Genomic DNA, 26,786 nt, shown 5'->3' with positions numbered 1-26,786 from the left:
TGGACAGATCATCCAGACAGAAAATTAATAAGGAAAAACAAGCCTTAAATGAAACATTAGATCAGATAGACATAATTGATATTTATAGGACATTCCATCCAAAACCAGCAGAATACACTTTCTTCTCAAGTGCACATGGAACATTCTCCAGGATAGATCACATCTTGGGTCACAAATGAAGCCTCAGTAAACTTAAGAAAATTGGAATTATACCAAGCATCTTTTTTTTTTTTTTACCACAACACTATGAGATTGGAAATCAATTACAGGAAAAGTAAAAAAAAAAAAAACTACAAAAAACACAAACATGTTTGTTTAGTACTAAATACTCAAAAAAGTCAGAGAAGAAATCAAAAAGGAAATTAAAAAAAATAGATAGCAACACATGACAACATAAACACAGCATCTAAAACCTATGGGACACAGCACAAGCATTTCAAAGAGGGAAGTTTATAGCAATTCACTATAACCTCAGTTCAGTTCAGTCACTCAATCGTGTCCGACTCTTTGAGACCCCATGAATCGCAGCACGCCAGGCCTCCCTGTCCAACACCAAATCCCAGAGTCCACCCAAATTCATGTCCATTGAGTCAGTGATGTCCTCCTACCATCTCATCATCCGTCGTCCCCTTCTCCTCCTGCCCTCAATCTTTCCCAGCATCAGGGTCTTTTCCAATGAGTCAGCTCCTCCCATCAGGTGGCCAAAGGATTGGAGTTTCAGCTCCAACATCAGTCCTTCCAATGAAAACCCAGGACTGATCTCCTTTAGGATGGACTGATTGGATCTCCTTGCTGTCCAAGGGACTCTCAAGAGTCTTTTTCAACACCACAGTTCAAAAGCATTTTTGGTGCTCAGCTTTCTTTATAGTTCAGCTCTCACATCCATACATGACTACTGGAAAATCCACAGCCTTGACTAGATGGACCTTTGTTGGCAAAGTAATGTCTCTGCTTTTCAATATGCTGTCTAGGTTGGTCATAACTTTCCTTTTAAGGAGTAAGCGTCTGTTAATTTCATGGCTTCAATCACCATCTGCAGTGATTTTGGAGCCCAAAAAAAATAAAGTCTGACACTGTTTCCCCATCTATTTGCCATGAAGTGATGGGACCAGATGCCATGATCTTAGTTTTCTGAATGTTGAGCTTTATGCCAACTTTTTCACCCTCCTCTTTCACCTTCAAGAGGCTCTTTAGTTCTTCTTCACTTTCTGCCATAAGGGTGGTATCATCTGCATATCTAAGGTTACTGATATTTCTTCTGGCAATATTGATTCCAGCTTGTGCTTCCTCCAGCCCAGCATTTCTCATAATGTACTCTGCATATAAGTTAAATAAGTAGGGTGACAATATACAGCCTTGACGTACTCCTTTTCCTATTTGGAACCATCTGTTGTTCCATGTCCAGTTCTAACTCTCTTGTTTCCTGACCTGCACACAGGTTTCTTAAGAGGCAGCTTAGGTGGTCTGGTATTCCCATCTCTTTCAGAGTTTTCCAGTTTATTATGATCCACACAGTCAAAGGCTTTGGCATAGTCAATAAAGCAGAAGCAGATGTTTTTCTGGAACTCTCTTGCTTTTTCGATGATCCATCAGATGTTGGCAATTTGATCTCTGGTTCCTCTGCCTTTTCTAAAACCAGCTTGAACATCAAGTGCTTGAACACTTTCAAGTGTACATGGAACTCCAGGATAGATCACATCTTGGGTCACAAATGAAGCCTCAGTAAACTTAAGAAAACTGGAATTATATCAAGGATCTTTTTTTTTACCACAACACTATGAGACTGGAAATCAATTACAGGAAAAATTTTTAAAAAACTACAACAAACACAAACACATTTGTTTAGTACTACCCAAAAAGTCAGAGAAGAAATCAAAGAGGAAATTTTAAAAAATAGATAGCAACAAATGACAACATAGACACAACCAACTATCACCTCAAAAAACAAGAAAAATCTACAATAAACAATCTAATCTTACATGTGAAACAACTAGAGAAAGAAGACCTGAAAAACTCCACAGTTAGATTAGAGAATAAATGAAACAGAAACGAAGAAAACAGCGGCAAAGATCAAAAACACTAAAGCTGATTTTTTTGAGAAGATTAAATTGATAAACCTTTAGCCAAACTCATCAAGAAAAAAAGGAAGAAGGTTCAAATCAATAATATTAAACATGAAAAAGGAGAAGCTACAGCTGACACTATAGAAATACAAAGGATCATTAAGAGACTACTAAAAGCAACTGCATGCAAATAATATGGACAACCCAGAAGAAATCAACAAATTCTTAGAAAGGTATAACCCACCAAGACTGAACCATGAAGAAACAGAAAATATCAGTGGACTAACCACAAGTAATAACATTGAGACAACAATTAAAAATCCTCCAACAAACAAAAGTCCAGGACCAGATGGCGTCACAGGTGAATTCTATCAAACTTTTATCAGAGACCAGTTAGCACCTATCCTTCTCAAACACTTCCAAAAAATTGCAGAGGGAGGAATGCTCCCAAACTCATTCTATGAGGCCACCATCCCCTGATACCAAAATTAAACAAAGATATAAAAAAGAAAATTACAGACCAGTGACACTGATGAACACAGACACAAAAATCCTCAAAAAGTACTAGCAAACAGAATCCAATAACACAAAAAGGATCATACATTATGATCAAGTTTATCCCAAGGATGCAAAGATTCTTCAATATACACAAATCAATGTGATACACCACATTACCAAGTTGAAAGATAAAAATCATATGATAATCTTAATAAATGCAGAGGAAGCTTTTGACAGACTTCATCACCTATTTATGAAAAAAAAAAAAAACTCTTCTGAAGGAACCTACCTCAACACAATAAAGGCCATATAAAACAAACCCACAACAAATATTATTCTCAATGGTGAAAAACTGAAAGTACTTCCTCTAAGGTCTAATAAGACAAGGGTGTGCATTCTCACCACTATTATTCAATGTAGTTTGGAAGTCCTAGCCATAGCAATCAGAAAAGAAAAAGAAATGAAAGGAATCCAGATTGAAAAAGAAGTAAAACTGTCACTGTCTGCAGACAACATGATACTATACATAGAAAACACTAAAGATAAAATCTGAAAATTACTAGAGCCATTCAGTGAATTTAGTAAAGTCACAGGATACAAAATCAACACACAGAAATCCCTTGAATTCCTATAAACTAACAAAAAAAAAATAAGAAAGAGAAATTAAGGAAACAATCCCACTTACCACTGCAACAAAAAGAATAAAATACCTAGGAATAATAAACCTACCTATGGAGACAAAAGCCTGTATGCAGAAAACTGTTAAGACACTGATGAAGGAAATCAAAGATAACACAGAGAGATATAATATGTTCTTGGATTGAAAGAATCAATATTGTAAAAATGACTAGACTACCCTAAACAATCCACAGATTTAATGCAATCCTCATCACATTACCAAGGGCATTTTTCACAGAACTAGTACAAAAATTTTTATAATTTGTATGGAAACAAAAAGACACCAATTAGCCAAAGCAATCTTGAGAAAGAAAAATGGAGCTGGAGGAATCAACCTTCCTGGCTTCAGACTATACACAATTAAATGAAGTAGAGATAGGTAACCTTCCAGACAAAGAATTTTGAATAATGATAGTGAAGATGGTCCAGGATCTCGGGAAAACAATGGAGAAGATACAAGAAATGTTTACCAAAACCTAGAAGAACTAAAGAACAAACAGAGATGAATAATACACTAGAAGGAATTAGTAACAGAGTAACTGAGGCAGAAGGAGGAGAAAGAGAGAAAGGACCTGAGATAATATTTGATGAGATAGCTGAAAAATTCCCAAACACTGGAAAGGAAATAGTCAACCAAGTCCACGAGGCACAGAGAATCCAAGGCAGAAAAAACCCAAGGAGGAACACACCGAGACACATAGTAATCAAGCTGACAAAATTAAAGACAAAGATAAAATATTAAAAGCAACATGGCGGGGGGGAGGGGGAATGACAACATACAAGGGAACTCCCAACAGGCTATCACTTGATTTCTCAACAAAAACCCTACAAGTCAGAAGGGAATGGCATGATATTTAAAGTGATGAAAGGGAAGAACCTACAACCAAGCATATTCTATCCAGCAATACTCTCATTCAGATTTGATGGCAAAATCAAAGACAGATGGCCAACAAACCCAGGAAAAGATGCTCAGCATCACTAGTTATTAGAGAAATGCAGATCAAAACTACAATGATTTATCACTGGTCAGAATGGACATTATCATAAAATCTACAAACAATAAATGCTGAAATGGATGTGGATAAAAGGGAACCCTCTTGCACTGTTGGTGGAAATATAAAAATTGATACAGCCACTATGGAGAACAGTTTGGAGGTTTCTTAAAAAACTGAAAATATAATTACCATATGACTCTATAACCCACTACTGAACATATACCCTGAGAAAATCTAAATTCAAAACGACATATGTACTCCAATGTTCACTGCAGGACTATTTAGGATAACCAGGAGATGGAAGCAATCTAAATGTTCATTGACATGTGAACTGATAAATATGTGATACACACACACACACACAAAATGGTTATTACTCAGCTATAAAAAGGAATGAGGGAGGGGGGATCGGGATGGGGAACACATGTAAATCCATGGCTGATTCATGTCAACGTATGGCAAAAACCACTACAATACTGTAAAGTAATTAGCCTCCAACTAATAAAAATTAATTGAAAAAAAAATTTAAAAAAGGAGTGAAATTGGGTCATTTGTAGAGATACGGATGGACTGAGAGTATGCCATACAGAGTGAAGTAAGTCAGAAAGGAAAATATCATATATTAATGCATATATACGAAATCTAGGAAAAGTGTACATAGATGAACCTATTTGCAGGACATGAACAGAGACCTAGATGGAGACAATGGATATGTCGACATGGGGGGAAGCAGAGGGTGAGACAAATTGGGAAGGCAGCGCTGACATATATACACTACCATGTGTAAAACAGATAGCTAGTGAGAAGTTATAGGGAGCATAGGGAAAGATGACCCAGACAGATAGGATGGGGTGGGTGGAGGTTCGCGAGGGAGCTGATATATGTAAACATATAGCTGACTCACTTTGTTGTATAGCAGAAACTAACAACATTGTAAAGCAATTATACTCCAATAAAATAAACTGGAAAATAAAAAAGACAACCTAGGAAATAGAAATAAACTTCTACAAATCATATAGCTGATAAGGGATTAATATCCAGAATATGGAAAGAACTGCTACAAGTCAACAATAAAAAAATCAAATAACCCATTTTAAAAATGTCCAAAAAAAAAAAAAATGTCCAAAGGAACTGAAAAGACATTTCTCCAAAAATGATACACCAATGCCATTAAACATGTGACAAGATATTTAACATCTTTAACCATTTAAGAAATTCAAATAAAAACCACAAGGAGACATTGTGAAAACAAATATTCACAATAAAAACAACAGAAAATAACAAGTGTTGTTAAGGATATGGAGAAATCTGAACTCTTGTGGAAAGTTTGGTGAGACTGTAAAACTGTAAAATGATGTAACTAGTATGGAAAACATTATGGAGGTTCCTCAAAAAAATCACAAACAGAACTACTGTATGATATAGCCATCTCACTTCTTGGTATATATCCAAAAGAACTGAATGCAGAGTCTCAAAGAGACATCTGCACACTGATATTCAAAACAGCACTATTCACATAGCCAGGAAGTGAAAGCAAACCTAATCTCCATCAGTGGATAAATGAATAAACAAAATGTGGTATACACACACCATGAATATTATTTAGTCTTCAAAAAGGAAATCCCACAACATGGACAAATTTTGAAGTTATTATGTTAAGCCAGTCACAAAAAGATAAATGTATGATTCAACTTTATCTGAGTTCTCCAAGTAGTCAAATTCATAGAATCAGAAAGTAGAACGGTAGTTACCAGAGGCTGGAGAGAGAGGGAAAAGGGGAGTTGTTTACATGGGCACAGAGTTTCAGTTTTATAAGATGAAAAGTGTTGGTGATCTGTTTGTTTCACAATAACGTGAATATACTTAACACTACTGAACTGTATCCTTAAATATGATTAAGATTGTAAATTTTATGTTAGGTGACTGTTTTTAAAAAAAAAAGTAAAAAAAAAAAGACACATGTACCTCAGTGTTAACTGCACCACTATTTACAACATCCAGGATGTGGAAGCAACCTGAATGTCCAGTGATATATGAATGGATAAAGAAGTTATGGTATGTCTGTCTGTCTGTCTGTCTGTCTATCTCTCTCTCTCTCTCTCACACACACACACAGACACAGAGGAATATTATTCAGCCAGAAAAAGGAATGAAATTGGGTCATTTGCAGAGAAGTAGATGGACCTAGAGTCTGTTGTACGGAGTGAAGTAAGTTAGAAAAAGAAAAACAAGTATCGTATATTAATACGTAAATGTGGAATCCAGGAAAAAATGCTATAGATGAACTATTTGCAGGGCAGGAAAAGAGATGCAGATGAAGAGAATGGACATGTGGACACAGTGGGAGGAAGGGGACAGCAGGATGAACTGAGAGATCAGGACTAACACACACACACACACACACACACACATGTCCACTAGTGGGAAGCGGCTGTCTAGCACAGGGAGCTAAACTTGGTACCTGTGATGACCTAGAGGGGGAGGATTGGAGAGAGGTGAAGGGAGGCTCAAGAGGGAGGGGATATATGTAATATGTATACATATAGCTGATTCACTTTGTTGTAAAGCAGAAACTAACACAACATTGTCAAGCAATTACACTCCAATTAAAAAAAAAAGAAATACACAGGGTTCAACAGTTCACCTCAGATCTAAGCAATTTTTAAAAAGAATAAAACTACTTGTTTTATTAAATAAAACAACTACTTGTCTCACTACTTGTGAGAAATGTAATGATAATTTTGAAAAATTTCCACATTTAAACAAACTTCTGTGGTCCACACTATTTACTCATTTAGTACATAAACACCCTGAAACTTACAATAGCATCACACATACCTGATGCGATGACAGGCTCTTTCATAAGCTCCCTAGTTATTGGACATATAAATTCATCAGGAATTTCAGAAGAAAGTGTTTTCACCTTTGTCCTCAGTTCTTCAATTTTCCTCAGAACTTTACTACGCAGCCCTAGAGATTCTGAAAAGAAATTATTCTGTTAGGGCTTGAGAACTATCTATAAGCTTTATGCAAGTCTTCAACAGAGTAAACTTTTATCTACTATAACCAAAAATCTTCAGAAATATTGTTTTACCAGATGGAACCTTTTCTTTACAAATTCCTTAATGAATCTTTGTAGTACAGAATACTGTGTGATTAAAACAACTCAGCAATAGAAAGATTATTCTAAGTAACTTTAGATTCTGAAAGCTCCTCAAGAATTTCAGCTTGCCCAAACACTCATATACTAGACAAAATTAGAAAAGGCTATTATAGGTTAGAGAACAAAGTTTCCTAAAAATCATTTATAAAGATGTTCAGTTTAATATAAAAATTCCATCTTACATTTTTAAACATTATGAAACTTGGTTTATTATTTGCTGATTCTTATACAATGGGAATACCAGAGCACCTGACCTGCCTCTTGAGAAATCTGTATGCAGGTCAGGAAGGAACAGTTAGAACTGGACATGGAACAACAGACTGGTTCCAAATAGGGAAAGGAGTACATCAAGGCTGTATATTGTTACCCTGCTTATTTAACTTATATGCAGAGTACATCATGAGAAACGCTGGGCTGGAAGAAGCACAAGCTGGAATCAAGATTGCCAGGAGAAATATCAGTAACCTCAGATATACAGATGACACCACCCTTATGGCAGGAAGTAAAGAACAACTGAAGAGCCTCTTGATGAAAGTGAAAGAGGAGACCAAAAAAGTTGGCTTAAAACTCAACATTCAGAAAACTAAGATCATGGCATCTGGTCCCATCACTTCATGGCAAATAGATGGGGAAACTGGAAACAGTAACTATTTTGGGGGGCTCCAAAATTGCTGCAGATGGTGACTGGAGCCATGAAATTAAAAGATGCTTGCTCCTTGGAAGAAAAGTTATGACCAACCTAGACAGCATATTAAAAAGCAGAGACATTACTTAGCCAACAAAGGTCCATCTAGTCAAGGCTATGGTTCTCCCAGCAGTCACATATAGATGTGAGAGCTGGACTATAAAGAAAGCTGAGTGCAGAAGAATTGATGCTTTTGAACTGTGGTGTTGGAGAAGACTCTTGAGAATCCCTTGGACAGCAAGGAGATCCAACCAGTCCATCCTAAAGGCAATCAGTCCTGAATATTCATTGGAAGGACTGATGCTGAAGCTGAAACTCCATAATTCTGGCCACCTGATACAAAGAACTGACTCATTTGAAATCAAGACCCTGATGCTGGGAAAGATTGAAGGCATGAGGAGAAGGGGATGACAGAAGATGAGCTGGTTGGATGGCATCACTGACTTGATGGACATAAGTTTGAATCAACTCCAGGAGTTGGCGATGGACAGAAAGGCCTGGCGTGCTGCAGTCCATGGGGTTGCAAAGTGTCAGACACAACTAAGCAACTGAACTGAAACAAAGCTTTTAATACAAAGTATTAAATAAAACTCATCTGTTTGTCCAAAACTGTACACGTATGCTTCATTGATCTGTAGTTTTATCTCATTTCAAAAATTAATTTTTAGTTTCAGGAAGATAAATGTAATTAAGTTTAGGAAGAGTAGTGTTATTTAGCTGTTTGTATTTTTATCAGCTGAGAGTTCTATTTTAGGTAGAGGATTTTTCTGGGTAAGGGTGGTGGGTAAATGGGTAGAAAAAAAGAACTACATTTTAGAATGCCTCATAGTTTCCCTAAAAAGCCATATCAGCTTTCTTTCTGATTGGAAGGTAATTCTCCACATAGTGTTTAAACACACTTTTACAACATCATGTCCTGGCAATCTTTTCAAGGATGTTTGCAAACTTCCTTGGAAGCTAATGTCTCCCTCCTAGTCAAAGGGCAGGTTTGTGTTCTAAGACCTACAAAGATAATGTTTTCTTCTCGGACTACTTTGCTAGCAGTCCCCTTATCATATTGGGTGGGGAGATCATAAATTCAGGGTTCCTCAGCTATGACACTATCACAAATTGCCTGCAAAAGACTTAGGGGCAGAGGGGAACCAATCTGAGCATGAAGCTCATGCTGCTTGCTGTCCCATGAGTAACAAACTGTTTACATCTATTTGGATTCACTGACTGTTATCTATGAAAGTGTGGGAAAAGTCAACCCAGGAACTGCCTGCATCTTAAGGGACATCCTTCCTATGGGATTCACCAAAACCAAATTGAAGATTTTTAAAATAATTTTTTTTAAAAACATCACAACACATTTATAATTAGATAGTGATCATCTCATTTAAAGGGGTAACATATTACATGTAATAAGAATATAGAGGTATTTCATAGTCTAAAAAACATACATATATTTTCCTGTCAAAAGTAATATACATGTGTGCTAATATTTAGAATGCTTATTAGTAGAGGGTGTGAAGTGAAGTGAAAGTTGCTCAGTCATGTCTGACTCTTTGTGACCCCATGGACTATACAGTCCAGAATTCTCCAGAATACTGGAGTGGGTAGCCTTTCTCTCCTCCAGGGGATCTTCCCAACCCAGGGATCAAACCCAGGTCTCGTGCATTGCAAGTGGATTCTTTACCAGCTGAGCCACAAGGGAAGCCCAAGAATACTGGAACAGGTAGCCTATCCCCTTTTCCAGCAAATCTTCCCCAACCAGGAATCGACCCAGGGTCTCCTGCATTGCAGGCAGATTCTTTACCAACTGAGCTATCAGGGAATCCTAATAGAGTCTGTAGAAACCCTATTTCAAAATGTATTATAAAATAAAAGGTTAAATTGTGTGTTATCCTGCCCAATTTTAATGTTGTTTAAAAATGCCCTCATTTACCAGCAGTTACCAAATCATATCCATAGAACTTAGCCCGAGGAAAACACCTCCTTTTGTGATTGGGGGTTGGAAGTCAGTGTTATTAAACTTAACTGCTCAGAAAGAAAAGACCCTTACCAGGTGAGGGCTAGCAAACCCTCAGTGTGAGTTAATGGGCGCTATTTCGTTATATTCGCTGTAACTCTGAAAAGGCATCTGGCTTGACAAATTAGATAGGCCATCAACTCTGTCCCCCTTATCCACCCCTTCCCAATGCTGGAAATGCTGCATAATCGAATTGATGGTGCCAAGACACAAATAATCATTAAAGATACAAAATTCCAAAAACCATCAAGAAAACAGAAGTAACTGAGTTCCAGAGTAGGGGATGGGACATAGTTTAAAGCAGAGATTTGTATACACAAATGGAAGAAACACCTTTCTACTAGTAGCCCTCTTTCCCCCCAACCTTGTCCTGTAAATACCATCGCCAAAGCAGCAATGCCAGCACCAGCTGGAGGCAGAGTAACAGGAAAGCACTACTGCCTGGAGCTAACCAACCGTCACAGCCATGAGGCTGGTCACAGAGTCACCTCTGTACTGCCCTGAGACAGGACAGGATCAACAGCTGGTCTCTTGGAGGAAAAAACATTGAATTCTTCATTATTTAAAAATAAATTTTATTAAACAAATTCTGACTAGAATGATCAAGAGAAAACAAGACATAAAAAGGAACACAAGGATTTTTTAAAGGATTTGGAAAAGATGACGATAGAAGCAATGTAATTTTTACATTTCTCTGAATCCCTTCATGAAAAGCAAAGTGACTAGATAGCAAAATCAAATTCCACGGGCATTTACAACAAAACAAGGTAGCAAAGTATCTTCATGAGCCCCACAACATATTAATAAGTGGGAGAAGATAAACCACCAACATCCATAAGATCTGTAATTGATATCAGTGTGGAACCAACAGGACATCTGATAGGCCTGAAAAAAGGAGACCTCAAAATGCCCCACAAGTAATCACTGCAAAGTGGGGAGGGTCAATTTAAGAGCAGTTGCTGGCCTGGAAGGGTATGTCCACTCCAAAAGACTGTGAGTGCACTGGCCCACACATTTAAAAGGTCAATTTCACATAAGTTGTATATACAGAAAAATTGGTAAATGTTTTATTACTTAACAGTATATGCAGTTAGGCAATGAGAGAAAATCTACATAAGGAAATATTACGAGGAATTGAAACATAAAACTTCCAAAATCTAAGGGTGTTAGGACAGCTGGTGCATAAGGTTTTAAAAAGCATTTAACATAATAATTTGATATTATAATTTCTAAATCAAAAATGATAAAAATGTTTGATGTGCTTTCATGGTTTCTTGGAAAGACAAGAGAAAAAGGAAGAGGAACCTCTTGGAAAAATCTCATTCCCAATTAAGAATCTATGATTGATAATTAGTTGAATATAAGGGTAAGAACTGACACAATATAAAACAGTTCCTTGTCATCTGTCATTCCATGCTTTTACCATTATATCATCTACAGCAATTCCACACTCCAAGATAGGTAGCAATTTACAATATCCCAGAAGCCTAGGTATAAACAGAGGCCACACTGCAGTGAAAGTCACATGGCTAGTCAATGGACTTACTGCTTGGCTAGTATCACATCTCAGACTTTCTTGCTCTTCATCTTTCATACTTTATGCCTTTTGGTTGCAATATTAAAGGCTTCAGTAGAGTTCACAAATTCATGGATTCACAAACGTCTTAAGACATATCTCTTTTAGTATCAAGGATCTCTTATACAAGGACATTCTTGATGCAAATATAGTAAAACATATAGGGAGTTATTTCCCACCGAAAACTGTCTCTATTTTCATTAACACAATCCCAGAAAAGAACTATTACTCAAGGATAAAAGCAACAGATTCCAACAGATACTCAAATCTACAGCAAGTTCCTTTACTGTACATTTATAAAAGGTTCACTGAAAAAAGATGTGATAGACTGCTTGACTCCTTAAAAATAATTTTTAAGTGTCAGACATAATAGATAATATCACTTTGTTTCCCAACACTCCAATCAATACACTTCACTGCAAAATGAACTTTCTTTGTATGATGCTGCTGCTGCTAAGTCACTTTAGTTGTGTCCAACTCTGTGTGACCCCATAGACGGCAGCCCACCAGGCTCTTCTGTCCCTGGGATTCTCCAGGCAAGAACACTGGAGTGGGTTGCCATTTCCTTCTCCAATGCATGCATGCATGCAAAGTCACTTCAGTCGTGTCCAACTCTGTGAGACCCTATGGACAATAGCCCAACAGGCTCCTCTGTCCATGGGATTCTCTAGGCAAGAATACTGGAGTGAGGTGCCATTTCCATCTCCATCTTTGTATGATGAATGTTGAACAAATTCATATTTATTCACATTCAAGTAGGAACCGCTTTAACTGTTGTACCACAAATGCAAATACAAGTAAAATAGTTATGCATCACAAGAGTAAAATTCATTATTGCATACTCAGTTTGCCTCTTAAAACACTTTTTTCTAGACTCAATTCCAATTCTCTATTACTCCAATTAACTGTTTTGAGGAACAGTCTGCTTTTTTCTTAAAGCTCAAGACTAACAGAAATTCACTGTAGCTTAAAGTAGCACTTGTAGAAGATTAATGTTAGCCTCTTGATCCTTTATAATTTTGCAAAAACTTAAATACTTTAGAATGATGCAGAAAAAATTTAATCTATTTACTTAATTTATTCTGTAATTTGTTGAATTCACTAACTTTCCAAATCTTAAACACAAAGGCAAAGCCAATTCCTTACTTACTAGAGAGTATGCAACATTTGTTTCCATTTACAATAATGGTCTTCCTAATTCAGCTTTTAGAGGATGGAAATTAAATTACATTTCAATTTTAGCTTGAGCCTGATAGTTGCAAAACTTATTTAATTGAACTAAAATTATAACTACTAAGCCCAAGACTCACCTTTTCAAAAATTATTTCAGGCCATTGACTGAATCCTGTATGAATTTCTTACACTTTATTTATCTGGCTATCACAGAACAGAATTCTATTCCTATTAATTGTTTCTACTATGCTCTCTTATGTTTTGCAACATTCTTTGTTGAAACCTAAAATTATTATTTTATATTGTCATGTGCTTCTCTGTGATAACGTATTGTTAAATTTTACTGTGAGAAAGGAATAAGAAGATTCTAAATTCACCAGAACTTTCAGGAAGAAAGAGTAAATTACAAATTATAAAGGAAATAAGTTATTAGAGATACAAAAACAACTTTCACAGTATGGTCTGAGTACAAAACCATCTGATTCTAAGTATTTTCACAAAATCATCATTCTGTTAACTTTTTAAAAAGCTTCCAAGACATTTAAATAGGTACACGTATTGTAATTACTGTGTAATGAACGTATACACCTATACTTTAATATGGTTTTCTGTAACAACACTTTTTTGTTATTTGACTCATTAACAATAAATTCCCTATGGACATCCTATTTCCTATGCTTACTTATTAATTTTAAGATTTTACTATCACATACAAATAATAATGTCGGGGGACACTATTAGAGCACAACACTAGGACTTCAAACTGTTTTTGATAAGGATGTAGTATTCAAAACACATGAACAACTCTTATAATTCAACAATAAACAGACAAACCAATTTTAAAGGGGGGAAATCCAAAGAAGATATATAACCAGTAAGCACTTGAAACTATGCTCCGTATCATTAGGTAAATGCAAATCAAAACCACAATGAAATACCACTTCACATCTATTGAACACCTATAATCAAGAAGATAGCTAGAAAACAGTGTTGACAAAGAGGTGAAGAAATTGGAAACCTCACACATTGCTTGTGGGAATGTAAAATACTACAGCTGCTTTGGAAAACAGTCTGGCAGTTCCTCAAAATAGTAAATAGAAAAAAAAATTCTTTTAATCATATACCCAAGGCAAATGAAAAGATACACAAAAACTCATACATACATATTCATAGCAACATTATTGATAATAGCCAAAAAACAGAAACAACCCAAATGTCCCAAATGTCCATCAATTGATGCATGAATAAACAAAATGTGTTTCAGCCATACAATGGAGTATTATTCAGCCATAAAAAGGAATGAAGTACTTGTACATACAAAAACCCTGAGGTTAAATAAAAGAAACCATATACAAAAGGCCACATGTTGTTTAGTTTCACTTACAAAAAGTGTCCAAAATAGATAAATCTTATTTCTACAAGAGATAGATTAGTGGTTGCCAAAGGCTTGAATGAGAAATGAATGGGGTTCTTTGGGGAAAACAAAAATGTTCTGAAATTATATAGTGGTAGTTATACAATTCTATGAGTATATGAAAAACCACTGAATTACACAGTTAAAAAAATGACTTGTACACTGAAAATTACAAAGCACTTTTGAAACAAATTAAGAAGATCTGAATAAACAAAAAATATCCTATGCTTATGGATTAGAAGAATCAATACTGTTTAACATGACAGTAATCTCCAGTTTGATATATAAATAGGTAACAAGCACATGGAAAACTGTTCAACATCACTAGACATCAGAAAAATGCATATCCAAACCACAATGAGGGGCTTCCTTGGTGGTCCAGTAGTTAAGAATCCGCCTACCAACGCAGGGGACACAGTTTGACTGCTGGTCTGGGAAGATCCCACATGCCACAAGGCAACTAAGCCCATGTGTCACAACTACTGAAGCCTGAGTACCCCAGAACCCATCCTCTGCAACAGGAGAAGCCACTGCGGTAAGCAGCCCGGGCACTGCAACTAGAGAGCAGTCCCTGCGCAGGGCAGCTAGGAAAGCCTGTGTGCAGCCAACAAGGACCTAGTGCAGCCAAAAATAAATAAGTTTTTTAAAGAAAGAGATTACTTTAAAAAAAGAAAAAAGCACAGTTGCTTTAGAAAACAATCTTGGCAGTTCTTCAAATGCAAGCATAGAGCTACCATAAGACCCACCAATTCCACTCAAACAAGTTTTATATTTTTGATGCTGTTTGTATCTAGATTCCATCAATTCTCAAACACACAACATTTCCAGGACTGGGTGCGGGATAGAAAGGAGAGTACAGGAGCTGATGGACTATTTAATTTGTCATCTTAAGAGTCAGATGCTTTTTCAGAGTTAAAGCATATATAGTCAAATACTGCCTGTTACACACACCGAGGGTTTAGCTGGTAAGGGTGTCTTTTCTTTCTAAGCGATGAAATTTAATAACACTCACTCCCAGCTCCCAATCACAAAAGACTCTGTCTTCTTCTGGTTAAGTTCTGTGGATATAAATCAGTAACATCCAAGAAAACTGAAAATAGATGCCCACATAAAACTTGTACATGATAATGTTCAAAGTACTATAATTTAAAAAACATTAAAAATGAGAACAATCTAAATTCAATCAACTGATGAATGGATGAGTAAAAGGTGGTAACTCATATAATGAAATATTATTCAGCTATAAAAATGAAGTACTAATATATACTACAACATTTATGAATCTTTGAGAACATGCTAAGCAAAGAGGCCAGACACAGAAGGCCTTGACATTATATGAAATGTCAAGAATAGGCAAATCCTTAGAGACAAAAAGTAATTAGTGGTTGCCAGGAGCTAGAGAGAAAGGAAATAGGAATGACTGCTAATGGGCATGGGGTTTCTTTCTGAAGTGGTAAAATTATTCTGGAATTACAGTTGCGATAGTTGTACATCTGAATAGTATACTAGAGTCACTTATTATACTACTGTACACTTTTAAAAGGGTGAATTATATTGCAACTTAAAAAACACATGTTTTTAAAATTAGTTACATGGTGGCTTTAGTTACCTAAAAAATAGTATGTAACATTTCTTTTCTATAATCTACTAAAAACATACTCTCCTTTATACAAAAGCATATTCCAGAATAACTAATGTGCTAGAATAAGAATACTAAGAGGAAACCATTAATGCAATTAAAACCAATCTCATAGTAAATTATTAAAAGTTGTTTTTAAGACTTTCTTTCACTAGTCTTACCTATTTTCAAATCATCAGCTAGACTTTCTTTTGTAAGATTCAATAATTCTCTTCCATCAATGTTATTCATTTTGAAAATATCAACGAGGTCTTCTAAACCTTCGGCACAAAGCCAGTTTGAGACATCATCCTCTGACCAATTTTCAGTAAACTGCTTTGGTTGATCTGGAATCTTTGCTTAAAAAACAAATAAAAGAACACTCAAACAAAAAGGTAAGTGAAATAATAAGCAAAAATATATCCTTTATAAAGATTCTCTTGCGTGTGTGCTACATGGCTTCAGTCATGTCTAACTCTTCGCAACCCTGTGGACTGTAGTCCTCCAGGCTCCTCTGTCCAAGGGACTCTCTGGGCAAGAATACTGGAGTGGGTTGCCACGTCCTCCTCCAGGGGACCTTCCGGACCCAGGGACTGAACCCACATCTCTTTAAGTCTCCTGCACTGGCAGGTGGGTTCTTTACCCCAGCACCACCTGGGAAGCCCAATATAAAGATTCTCACTTTGTACTAAAAAGTAAACAAAATGTTCTTAAATCTGTTTTCTACTTTAACATCTTTAAAAAAAATTTTTTTTAATCAAATACTACATATAATTAAAACATTATTTAATTAAATGCTACTCTTTTGGAGCTTTTTTCACTCCAGAAAAAGTTTAACATTATATAAAACTGGCATCAGCAGAAGTATTATATTTGATCTGTCATCTGCATATCAGCACTGCTAGTTAGCTAATTTTGACAGTGATAAAAATAAAACTTCTAAATTGTGTCAATGCTGCTTAATGAAACTAAAAATGAAATCACTAGGACAAAACAATCATTTCTACTTTGTCCTATGCTATATTTGTTAATATCTGAAAAGTCAGTACAGAGTATAAATAAAGAGCTTACAAAACTATGGGAAGTATGATGTAACTGAGCATGCACCCAAAAGCATTTACTGACAGTTTTAACATAGACAACTGTGTTAACTTTAACACTGGGTTCTCTCAAATTACTTTTAAGTTATATTAACTTTGGATGTATGCTTTATATTTAAAAAAGCAACATGTATAATTTGTCCAAAAATTACTGAATTTCTGATTTTAATGGTGAATGGTGGTGGTATTGTTAAACATGATATCCTTACTAACCTTGGCAAAGTGTTTCCGTATCAAATTGCCAGATGTTCACTGTTTTGTCCATTGAACCAGTAGCAAGTAAAAGGATATTGGGTGCAAAGGCACAAGTTGTGACATACCTAGTTAATAAAAACAACTATTATATAGCCTTAGACCAATTTTTAAATTACATTAATACAAAGCAAGGTTAAAAGTTCAGACCTGGTGTGCTGAGTCAGGGTGTGAAGTATATTCTCAGTCTTCTGAAAAAATAACAGAACAAACAGGTTTATATTTACTCAGGCAAGAGTAAAGTTACTAACAAAGACTTGCTTGACTTGAATGGCTTATATACTCTATGTATTCCAATATTATTGAGTCATTAATATAAGCTGAAACTTATCCAATGAATAGAGAATAGCATTTATAATAATATCAAGTACTTATTTTATTCTTTCTCAATTATTACTACTGCTGTCTGCTAAAATTTTTAGATTAATATAGTCCTGGCTGATTTGTCTTAACTAATAGTAACCATGAAATAATTTGTATTTTTGTTATGTCATTTGACCTGTACCCACTGCAGACCAGTGAGTAGAAATTAATCACTTCAATTCTGAGTGCACTTAGCTGGCCATCCAGTATCTAGTTGTATTTAACTGAGACTCATATACATATTTTATGGAGGAAATTTAATGCTTTAGCTGTTTCTGTGAAACTTTTCATGAAAACTTTCTGAGAAATAGTAAGGATCTACTTCACCTCAATTGAGTACTCTTTCCCATTTCCTGCCAGAACTCTCAGTGATTGGAACTTCCAAGAGTAGAACTAGCTTATTAGCTTCCTTACTTGCCACACACTCCTTTGATGATTCACATCTCTATTTCATTTGCTGGCATAGCTACAACCTAAATTCGACCACTGTAAGGGTTCACGCAACACTGATTTCTCTCGGAGAATATTTTCACAGTATATTAAACATTCATTTTCTTCCACCCGGTATTTAGTCACATGCATCTACCAGAGAGTCCCATTTCTCCAAATCCATTATAACCTACTCTTCCTTATACTAGTCTCTAAACCCAGCTGCAACTCTAAAGCAGTGGGTCACTTTCAGTTTTCAGCTGTGAGCTACCAAAACCCTCCAATATATAGTAACGAACTATTAGAAATGATACCTAAAAGTATACTCTTACCCTCCAGTAAATTATCCTTTGTTGTTATGAAAACCTGGTGTAAGAGTTTAAGAATAATTCATTTAAAGTGATGTTTTGGATACTGGTGCTCTTTAAATTGGTATTTTCTTTTACCAGATTAAATATCTGTCTATCTTAAAACTATTATTGAAATATTTCAGGGCTTGACCCAGAACCAATACCTTACTTACATAACTATGTAAGTATTTCTGAAATGTACATATTATCTTTTCAGGCACCCTAAACAAAAAAATATATATACACATTTTCCTTATCCTGCCTAACTCAACTTGAAATTCAGCAGCTAACAAGCAAACATAATTTACAAAGATCACACAAGATGTGAAGTACTTACAGTATCATACACTATTACTGACTTATCCACTGATCTTTAAGAGAAAAAAAAAAAGGATAATGGGTGAAAAGTTCTACAAAAATGAAGTACAGTATTTGTATATTTAAATCATTTTAATAACTTTTTAAGAAAAGGCTGAAATTTTGATATGCACACATTCAGAATGCAGTCTATTTTTCATTGTATAAACTTATTTTAAAAAACTATATACCACATACCAAATTTATCAGAAAATTATAAACTTTATTAAACACCAGCACATGTTATTTATACTATATAGCCCTAAACAGAGTAAGCATTTATAATGAATAAATAAGACACAATTTCATATGACGTTAATAACTCAAAGGGAAAAACCACTACAAGGGAAACCTATCAGTTGCTACTTGATTTTTATTCTGGATAGCATTGTTCTTTATTATTAATATGGCTGTGCCTTAATTACTAGTCAATATGTATGTGACTCATTTTTTAAAACTGTAATTCTAAACTTTATTTAGACCCTACATGATTTCTTTCAATACTATAAAAATTAAAACATCTATCTGGGATTATTCTAGTGGTGAAAAAAATTATCATACAAAGAAAAATGCAACAGCCTAACAAATTACATAATCAAAAACAACAGGCAAACATGTTTGTATGTGATACTTCCCCCCCTTTGGATACAGTTGTTATGCCACCATATGTAGGAAGTGAGAAAATATAACAAGTGTTACTGCTCTGTACAATTTTAACAGCACTTTTATTATTATTAAAAGTAGCTGATTATAGTCCGACCACAGGAGTCACACCTATTATAAGGCTTAAAATTTCTTTGAAAATTCCTTATTTAGTAGTCTCTACAGCATTGGTAATGGATTTTGACAATAGAATCTTTGTCATAAGTTCAAAATAGAAATTAGACTTTGTTCAAACATAAAATGAAACACAAGTGAGAGGCATACAGATGCATTCTGGATGGTAAAAAACAGAATGAGAGCATTAAATGCTAAATCAAAAAACAGCCAAAAAGCACTGAAAATATTAGCAGCTAATATACATAGCCAGACATGAGTTATAGACACTCTTGTGCGCGTGTGAGCTAAGAAACTTCAGTTGCGTCCAACTCAAACTCTATGGACCATAGCCTGCCAGTCTCCTCTGCCCATGGGCTTCTCCAGCAAGAATACTGTAGTGGGTTGCTATTTCCTTCTCCACGGGATCTTCCCGACCCAGGGATCAAACCTGTGTCTCTTACATTTCCTGCACTGGTAGGCAGGTTCTTTACCACTAGCACCACCTGGGAAGCCCCACAGACACTCTTTACTTAGTCCTAAATTCTTCACGGTATAAGGTATTATCACTGGAATATCTGAAATTCTTAGGGAAAACTTCATTACTTCTTACCATCCTTAAACAGAAAGGAAATTCTATTTTCTGAGATTACCACTAGTGCAATTAAAACTAACTCATCCCAATGATGTATATCACTTGAGAAGCTAGATCTTCAGTAAATGATCCTGTAGGCAACAGATAGACAAGACACCATAAAAATGAAACAGGTTCACTTGCTGATGAGGTATAAAAATGAACCTGAGAAGCAAAAGGCCAAGCATGAAGAACTCTTTGAGTCTACAGAATCTGAACAAGAAGAATAGAGATTATGGGCAGAGACCTGCAGACCCTTAAGAGACTAAAAGGATTTTAAACTCACCTCCTATTCAAGAGAGGTGTAATGAAATTTGATAACTGATTAGATTTGGAGGGAAGGAAATTACTATTAGGGAAAAATAAATAGTTTTCAGTTTTTGAGATTTGGGTTTCAAAGACAAAGAAAATAATTATAAGCACTATAAACAGACAAAATACTTTGAAATTACTAAATACAAAACCTCAAAGTATTCCCTGAATAGAACCTGCACCAATATCAAATAAATGCTCTGAATATTTGGTGTCCCATTTTATACATATCCTGCCTGCTATATTCAACCCTTCCCCTTTGCTACATAAAACTCTTTCAGTGATTCTACCACAATCTGCCCTGTCACCTTGACCCCACTTTCTTTCTTATAGAGGATGCATTAGTTGCCAAGTCTTGTTACTCCTTTCCCACCACTTTATGGCACTCTAAAACTTCAACTCTGCTCACAGAAGAGCACTGCTGCTGCTGCTAAGTCGCTTCAGTTGTGTCCGACTCTATACAACCCCATAGACGGCAGCTCACCAGGCTCCCCAGGCTCCCCAATCCCTGGGATTCTCCAGGCAAGAACACTGGAGTGGGTTGCCATTTCCTTCTCCAATGCATGAAAGTGAAGTTGCTCAGTCGTGTCCGACTCTCAGCGACCCCATGGACTGCAGCCCACTAGGCTCCTCCATCCATGGGATTTTCCAGGTCAAGAGTACTGGAGTGGGGACAGAAGAGTTCAAGAGAAACTAAAGAACAAAAAAAAAGATATGAATCAGTAAAAGGAATCAACAGTAGAATAACTGAGACAGAAGAAAGGACAAATAATCTATAGGACATAATGGTGGAAATCACTGTCACAGAACATAGAAAAAAGAATGAAAAGAAATGAAGACAGCCTAAGAGACCTCTGGGACAACACTAAATGCACCAACATTCGCATTATAGGGGTCCAGGAGGAGAAGAGAGAAAGAAAGGACGTGAGGAATTATTTGAAGAGGTAATAGCTGGAAACTTCTGAACATGGGAAAGGAAGTAGTCAACCAAGTCCAGGAAGGACAGAGTCCCAGGAAGGATAAACCCAAGGAGGAACACACTGAGATACATAGTAATAAAAGTGACAAAAATCAAAGAGAGAAAATATTAAAAGCAACAAGGGAAAAAATGACAACATACAAGGGAACTCCCATCAAGCTATCAGCTGATTTCTCAACAGAAACTCTACAAACCAGAAGGGAATGGTATGATATATTTAAAGTGATGAAAGGGAAGAACCTACAACCAAGAATACTCTACCCAGCAAGACTCTCCTTCAGCTTTGATGGAGAAATCAAAAGCTTTCCAGACAAGCAAAAGTTAAGAGAATTCAGAACCACCAAATCAGCTTTTCAACAAATGATAAAGGACCCTTTCTAGACAGTAAACACAAGAGAAGGAAAAGACCTACAGAAAGTAAACCCAAAACAATTAAGAAAATGGTAACAGGATCATACATATCAATAATTATCTAACATGTAAATGGATTAAATGAACCAAAAGACACAGACTGGCTGGGTGGATGGAAACATGTGCATATATGTACACTTACCACTTACCCCCTGAATTGTATGTAATTATTTTATATAGTTAGGTTAACCATGTTCCCATTATGGCTTGCAACTGTGCTTTTAACTTTTATCTGGCTATTGATTTGTGAAAACTGACAAACATCTTTTACTATTGTGATTATGTAACTATTTACTCACTTAATACCACTCTATCATGATTGGCCAACAGAAAAAAATAGACCTCTATCTCACCAAAGCTAGTATCTAACAGAAAAACCTGTAATCACTTTTTAAAATCCAGACGCATATTAGAATTACCTTGAAATTTTTTTAAAAATACAAATGCTCAGGTATTGCTTTTCTCCAAAGCTTCAGATGATACTAATGAGCAGTCATGTTTAAAAACAACTGGACTACATGATAATCTCTTACTTTTATCCAGTTTGTTTCAATTTTTCCATTTCACATTCAGTGCTCTCATTTCATTTAGTTTATGTTCTCAATTTCTCCATCTCTTTTTTCATGTTCTTTCTCCAGCCTTCATCAAGTGTAGTAGAAAAGCTTTTGTATACATATATATAAATATGTATAATATAAATATTTTAGAAAACTTATGAATTTTTGCCTAACTAAAAATATTACGACATTTTGATTCCTCTTGTCTGACTTAGTGTGAATAGAATGGCAGATTTCTAATTAAAAATAGATATGCAACAAAAATTTACTGTATAGTATAGGGAACTCTAGTCAATATCTTGTTAGTAACCTATGATGGAAAATAATTTCCAAAATAATGTATGTGTTTTGTATAACTGAATCACCTTTCTGTGAACCTGAAACATTGTAAGTCAACTATACCTCAATAAAAGTATTCAAAATATATGTCACAACATAGAGTCCACTTTGCTATTAAAGGGCTACAAATCTGTTCCTGAGCTTCTTCAATAGCAATTCAAAAAATGAAACACCATCTGTTATACAGTTTAAGATAGAAACACAAACCCAATGCTCGGGAAAGGGACATCAGTTGTTTAGACTGACAACTATAGGAATTATTTCCCCCAAGGTCTTTACAGAGATGTTTCCATGAAACATAATCCCCAAAACTCATCCTGAATGAACATGGTAAGTTTCAAACAGCTGTTTCATAATGCTCCTCAATATAGATCAACAGCTAAAACTTAACCCAGAAAAAGCGGAAGTCAGAAAATCAGGGGGTAAACTAATGTTATGTGTTATACACATGCCCAATGCTCTGGATTACAAAAAATAATATGTAAAAATAATTGTGAAAAGAGTACATCAAGGATGTACATTGTCACCCTGTTTATTTAACTTATATGCAGAGTGCATCATGCAAAATGCCAGCCTGGATGAATCACATGCTGGAATCAAGATTGCAGGGAGAAATATCAACAACCTCAGATACACAAATGATACCACTCTAATGGCAAAAAGCAAAGAGAAACTTAAACAGCCTCTTGATGAAAGTGAAAGAGTGAAAAAGTAGGCTTAAAACATTCAAAACACTAAGTTCATGGCATCCAGTCCCATCATTCCATGGCAAATAGATGGGGAAACAAATGGAAACAGTGACAGATTTTACTTTCTTGGGCTCCAAAGTCACTAGTGAAAATGGTGACTTCAGCCATGAAATTAAAAGATGCTTGTTCTTTGGAAGAAAAGTTATGACAAACTAGACAGCATATTAAAAAAAAACAGAGACATCACTTTGCCAACAAAGTTCCATACAGTCAAAGCTATGGTTTTTCCAGTAGTCATGTACAGATTTAACAGTTGGACAATAAAGAAGGCTGAGCACCAAAGAATTGATGCTTTCAAACTGTGGTGCTAGAGAAGACTCTTGAGAGTCCCCTGGACTGCAAGGAGATCAAACCAGTCTACCCTAAAGGAACTCAACCTTGAATATTCATTGGAAGGACTGATACCGAAGCTGAAGCTCCAACACTGTGGCCACCTGATGTGAAGAGCCGACTCGCTGGATAAGTCCCTGATGCTGGGAAAGATTAAGGGCAGGAGGAGAAGGAGGCAACAGAAGATGAGATGGTTGGATGGCATCACTGACACAATGGACATGAATTTGAGCAAGCTCCAGGAGATAGTGAAGGACAGAGAAGGCTGGCAAGCTGCATTCACTGGGGTCACAGAATCAGACATGACTTAGAGACTGAACAACATCATCATTGGAACATATATTTAATATACCTAGACTGAGAAATTATTGTGCCCCAAATATAAGTAATAAATGCCTTGCCTGCATTTTCTTAGTTAAGTTTCATAACAATCTTATGAGGAAAGTATTTAATTTTCCCCATTTTATAATTTAGAAAAATGAAGCTGAGAGAAGATATGGAACTAGACTTGTTCAAGGTTGCACTGCTAGTACATGACAGAGCTGGGATTAAAACTCAGTACCCATGTTTCTGGATTTTACACTTCCTAGATCATCTCCTATGAATGTAGTAAAATTGATCCATACTGAGTACACACCTTGACAGTTTTAGCCCAAAAACTTATAAAATAGATGGCATGGTTATTCAGATTTCACTACTGTTTTTATGACTGTTTTTCAAGTCATGTAATATTTGATAACCCTCATGATAAACAAACTCTAATGTGGACTCTGTCCAGCTAACTAACTTGCTCAACAGTTTTTTTTAACAACGTTGTAGAGTACAAAGAAATAAATGACAATTTGAGTTTTTGAAAAGGTGACCTTAAGCCTTCTCACGATAGTCACTACTGAGTGAGAGAGGGTGGTTGTTAAGCTACCACTAATTTCTGACAATAAAACTCTGTCCTCTACACTTATAAAAGAAAAAAACATAAATAAGCATCTTGTTGAGAAGAGGGGAACATTTACTTCCCACTCTTTCGGGAATAAGATTTCTGGTCTGTATTCTCCCTTCTTTGCTTAGCAGCAAAGGAATGACATGTGACTGTAAAGTCTGGGGAAGACACTGGGCCATGTGGCTCAGCCTCTCCTGGATTTTCTTTTTTTCTGATCTGCCCTTGCAGGGGAAGTCTGAGGTGGTACATGCCACCCAAGAGCAGGTAAGCAAGTTGACTGCAGTTCTACAGTCCTGTTATCTAGTGTATCTACCCAGTATTTCTCTCTTATTAGTTTTCAACTCAAGAAGAAAAAGTGAAAGTGAATCACGCTCAATCGTGTCCAACTCTCGCAACCCCTTGGACTACAGCAGCCTACTAGGCTCCTCTGTCCATGGGATTTTCCAGGCAAGGGAACTGGAGCAGGTTGCCATTTCCTTCTCCAGGGGATCTTCCCAACCCAGGAATTGAACCCGGGTCTCCTGCACTGCAGGCAGACACTTTACCATCTGAGCCACCAGGGAAGCCACCAGGAAGTGTGTCTACCCAGTATTTCTCTCTCATTAGTTTTCAACTCAAGAAGGAAAAAGGGTGCTATTTTTGAACTCAACTTTTAACAATGATGGCCATTCTCAAACTGATTTCCAAAGAATTCTAACAACTAGAACAGAATTTTTGTAAAGAGGCAGCCTCTATTTGGATTACAAAGACAGACTCTTCCTGCTGGAATAGAAGCTAATTCATAAAATATTAATTTTATCTGACTGGATCAAGAGAAGTAAGCAGGAAACAAAATACAAATTCTGCTAAGGGGCTAGAGGAAAATTAACAGAGGAGAGATGTGGAGGAAGATGGAGAGAAAATGTCCCTACACATTTTGCTCGATGACATATGATTCCATCATAGCCCTGAGAGCTAATGAAATGTGTGGAACAGATATGAGAATCTATGTACTTTCCACTAATCCAATATTGAAGAGATATTCATAAATGTAAAAGAATGACTTTTACACTTTTCTATGTTTGGTTTTATTTCTCCTAAGGAAAATGATCTGTTAATATGCAATGAGTTTATTATTGTTGTTTTTAAATTAAAAATGTTTTAGAATCTCCTTAGCTTTATTTTCTGTAAATAGCAATATATGTAACCCTTACACATTGAGCAAAAGCTCTTTGGAGGAGCCCTCAATAACTTAAAGAGTGTCAAGGAATCCTAAAACCAAAAAGCAATGAGAACTACTGTCCTAAATGATGATTCAATGTCTTTACTTCACCCATTTTCCACAGCCAAGAAATATGTGTTAGACATGCTTTAAAAGTTTCAATAGTTCTCCTAAATCTACCACATGAAATTATGATGATATCCTCTATCGTCTCTTCCCTGGTGACTGAGCTGGTAAAGAATCTGCCTGCAATGCGGGAGACCAGGGTTCAATCTCTAGATTGGGAAGATCCCCTGAAGAAGGGAAAGGCTACCCACACCAGTATTCTGGCCTGAAGAATTCCATGGACTATATAGTCCATGGGATTGCAAAGAGTCGGACACGACTGAGAGACTTTCACTATCATCTCTACAACCTATTTTTCCAGCTTCATTTTCCCTTACTCCTCTTTATCATACATTTTAATCTACTCAAAAATTTCCTGCCTTTTGCAATGTCTTTTCTGTTTCACAAGTCTCTAATATCTGTATATACAAATTCTATACTGCTTTTTACATGGTCATGCCAAATCTATACCCTATACAACTTCCTTAGTACACTTTCTGTCCTACAATCCTATTCTGTTCATTTATTTTTTTCTTGCTAGTCACTTATATTCCCATGTATTTTTATCCTAATCGCTTTTTCCCACTGACTCCCTCTTTTATCATATGTATCCATTCTATCTTACCAATTACTTTTAGTCACAAATGAAATCTATCACTGACCAGCTAACTGGTTATCTATCCATTAATCAAGTATGATTTAAACATCTCTCAATTCTCCTAAAAATTAAATGTTTATACTTCACTAATTT

At 35.9% G+C, this 26,786-nt stretch overlaps 1 protein-coding gene across 4 annotated transcripts in view; it reads right to left on the bottom strand.

Annotated features, from left to right (window-relative positions):
• The window catches only part of WDSUB1 (WD repeat, sterile alpha motif and U-box domain containing 1), a 70,669-nt gene that overhangs the window by 22,591 nt on the left and 21,292 nt on the right, over positions 1-26,786 (bottom strand). For 3 of the 4 annotated variants that reach the window (XM_043894135.1, XM_043894134.1, XM_043894136.1), the window contains 5 exons: positions 18,706-18,739; positions 17,377-17,417; positions 17,188-17,294; positions 16,057-16,233; positions 7,073-7,213 (listed from right to left, as the gene is read on the bottom strand). In XM_043894135.1, the coding sequence (XP_043750070.1) occupies positions 7,073-7,213; positions 16,057-16,233; positions 17,188-17,294; positions 17,377-17,417; positions 18,706-18,739 (500 nt within the window). The remainder of the gene's footprint in view (positions 1-7,072; positions 7,214-16,056; positions 16,234-17,187; positions 17,295-17,376; positions 17,418-18,705; positions 18,740-26,786) is intronic. The other variant, XM_043894137.1, reaches the window with a different exon arrangement.

This window comes from Cervus elaphus, chromosome 33, assembly GCF_910594005.1.
Source record: "Cervus elaphus chromosome 33, mCerEla1.1, whole genome shotgun sequence".
Lineage (NCBI taxonomy): Eukaryota > Metazoa > Chordata > Mammalia > Artiodactyla > Cervidae > Cervus > Cervus elaphus.
Note: the sequence above shows the minus strand (reverse complement) of the source record. Positions and strands in the feature narration are given on the sequence as shown.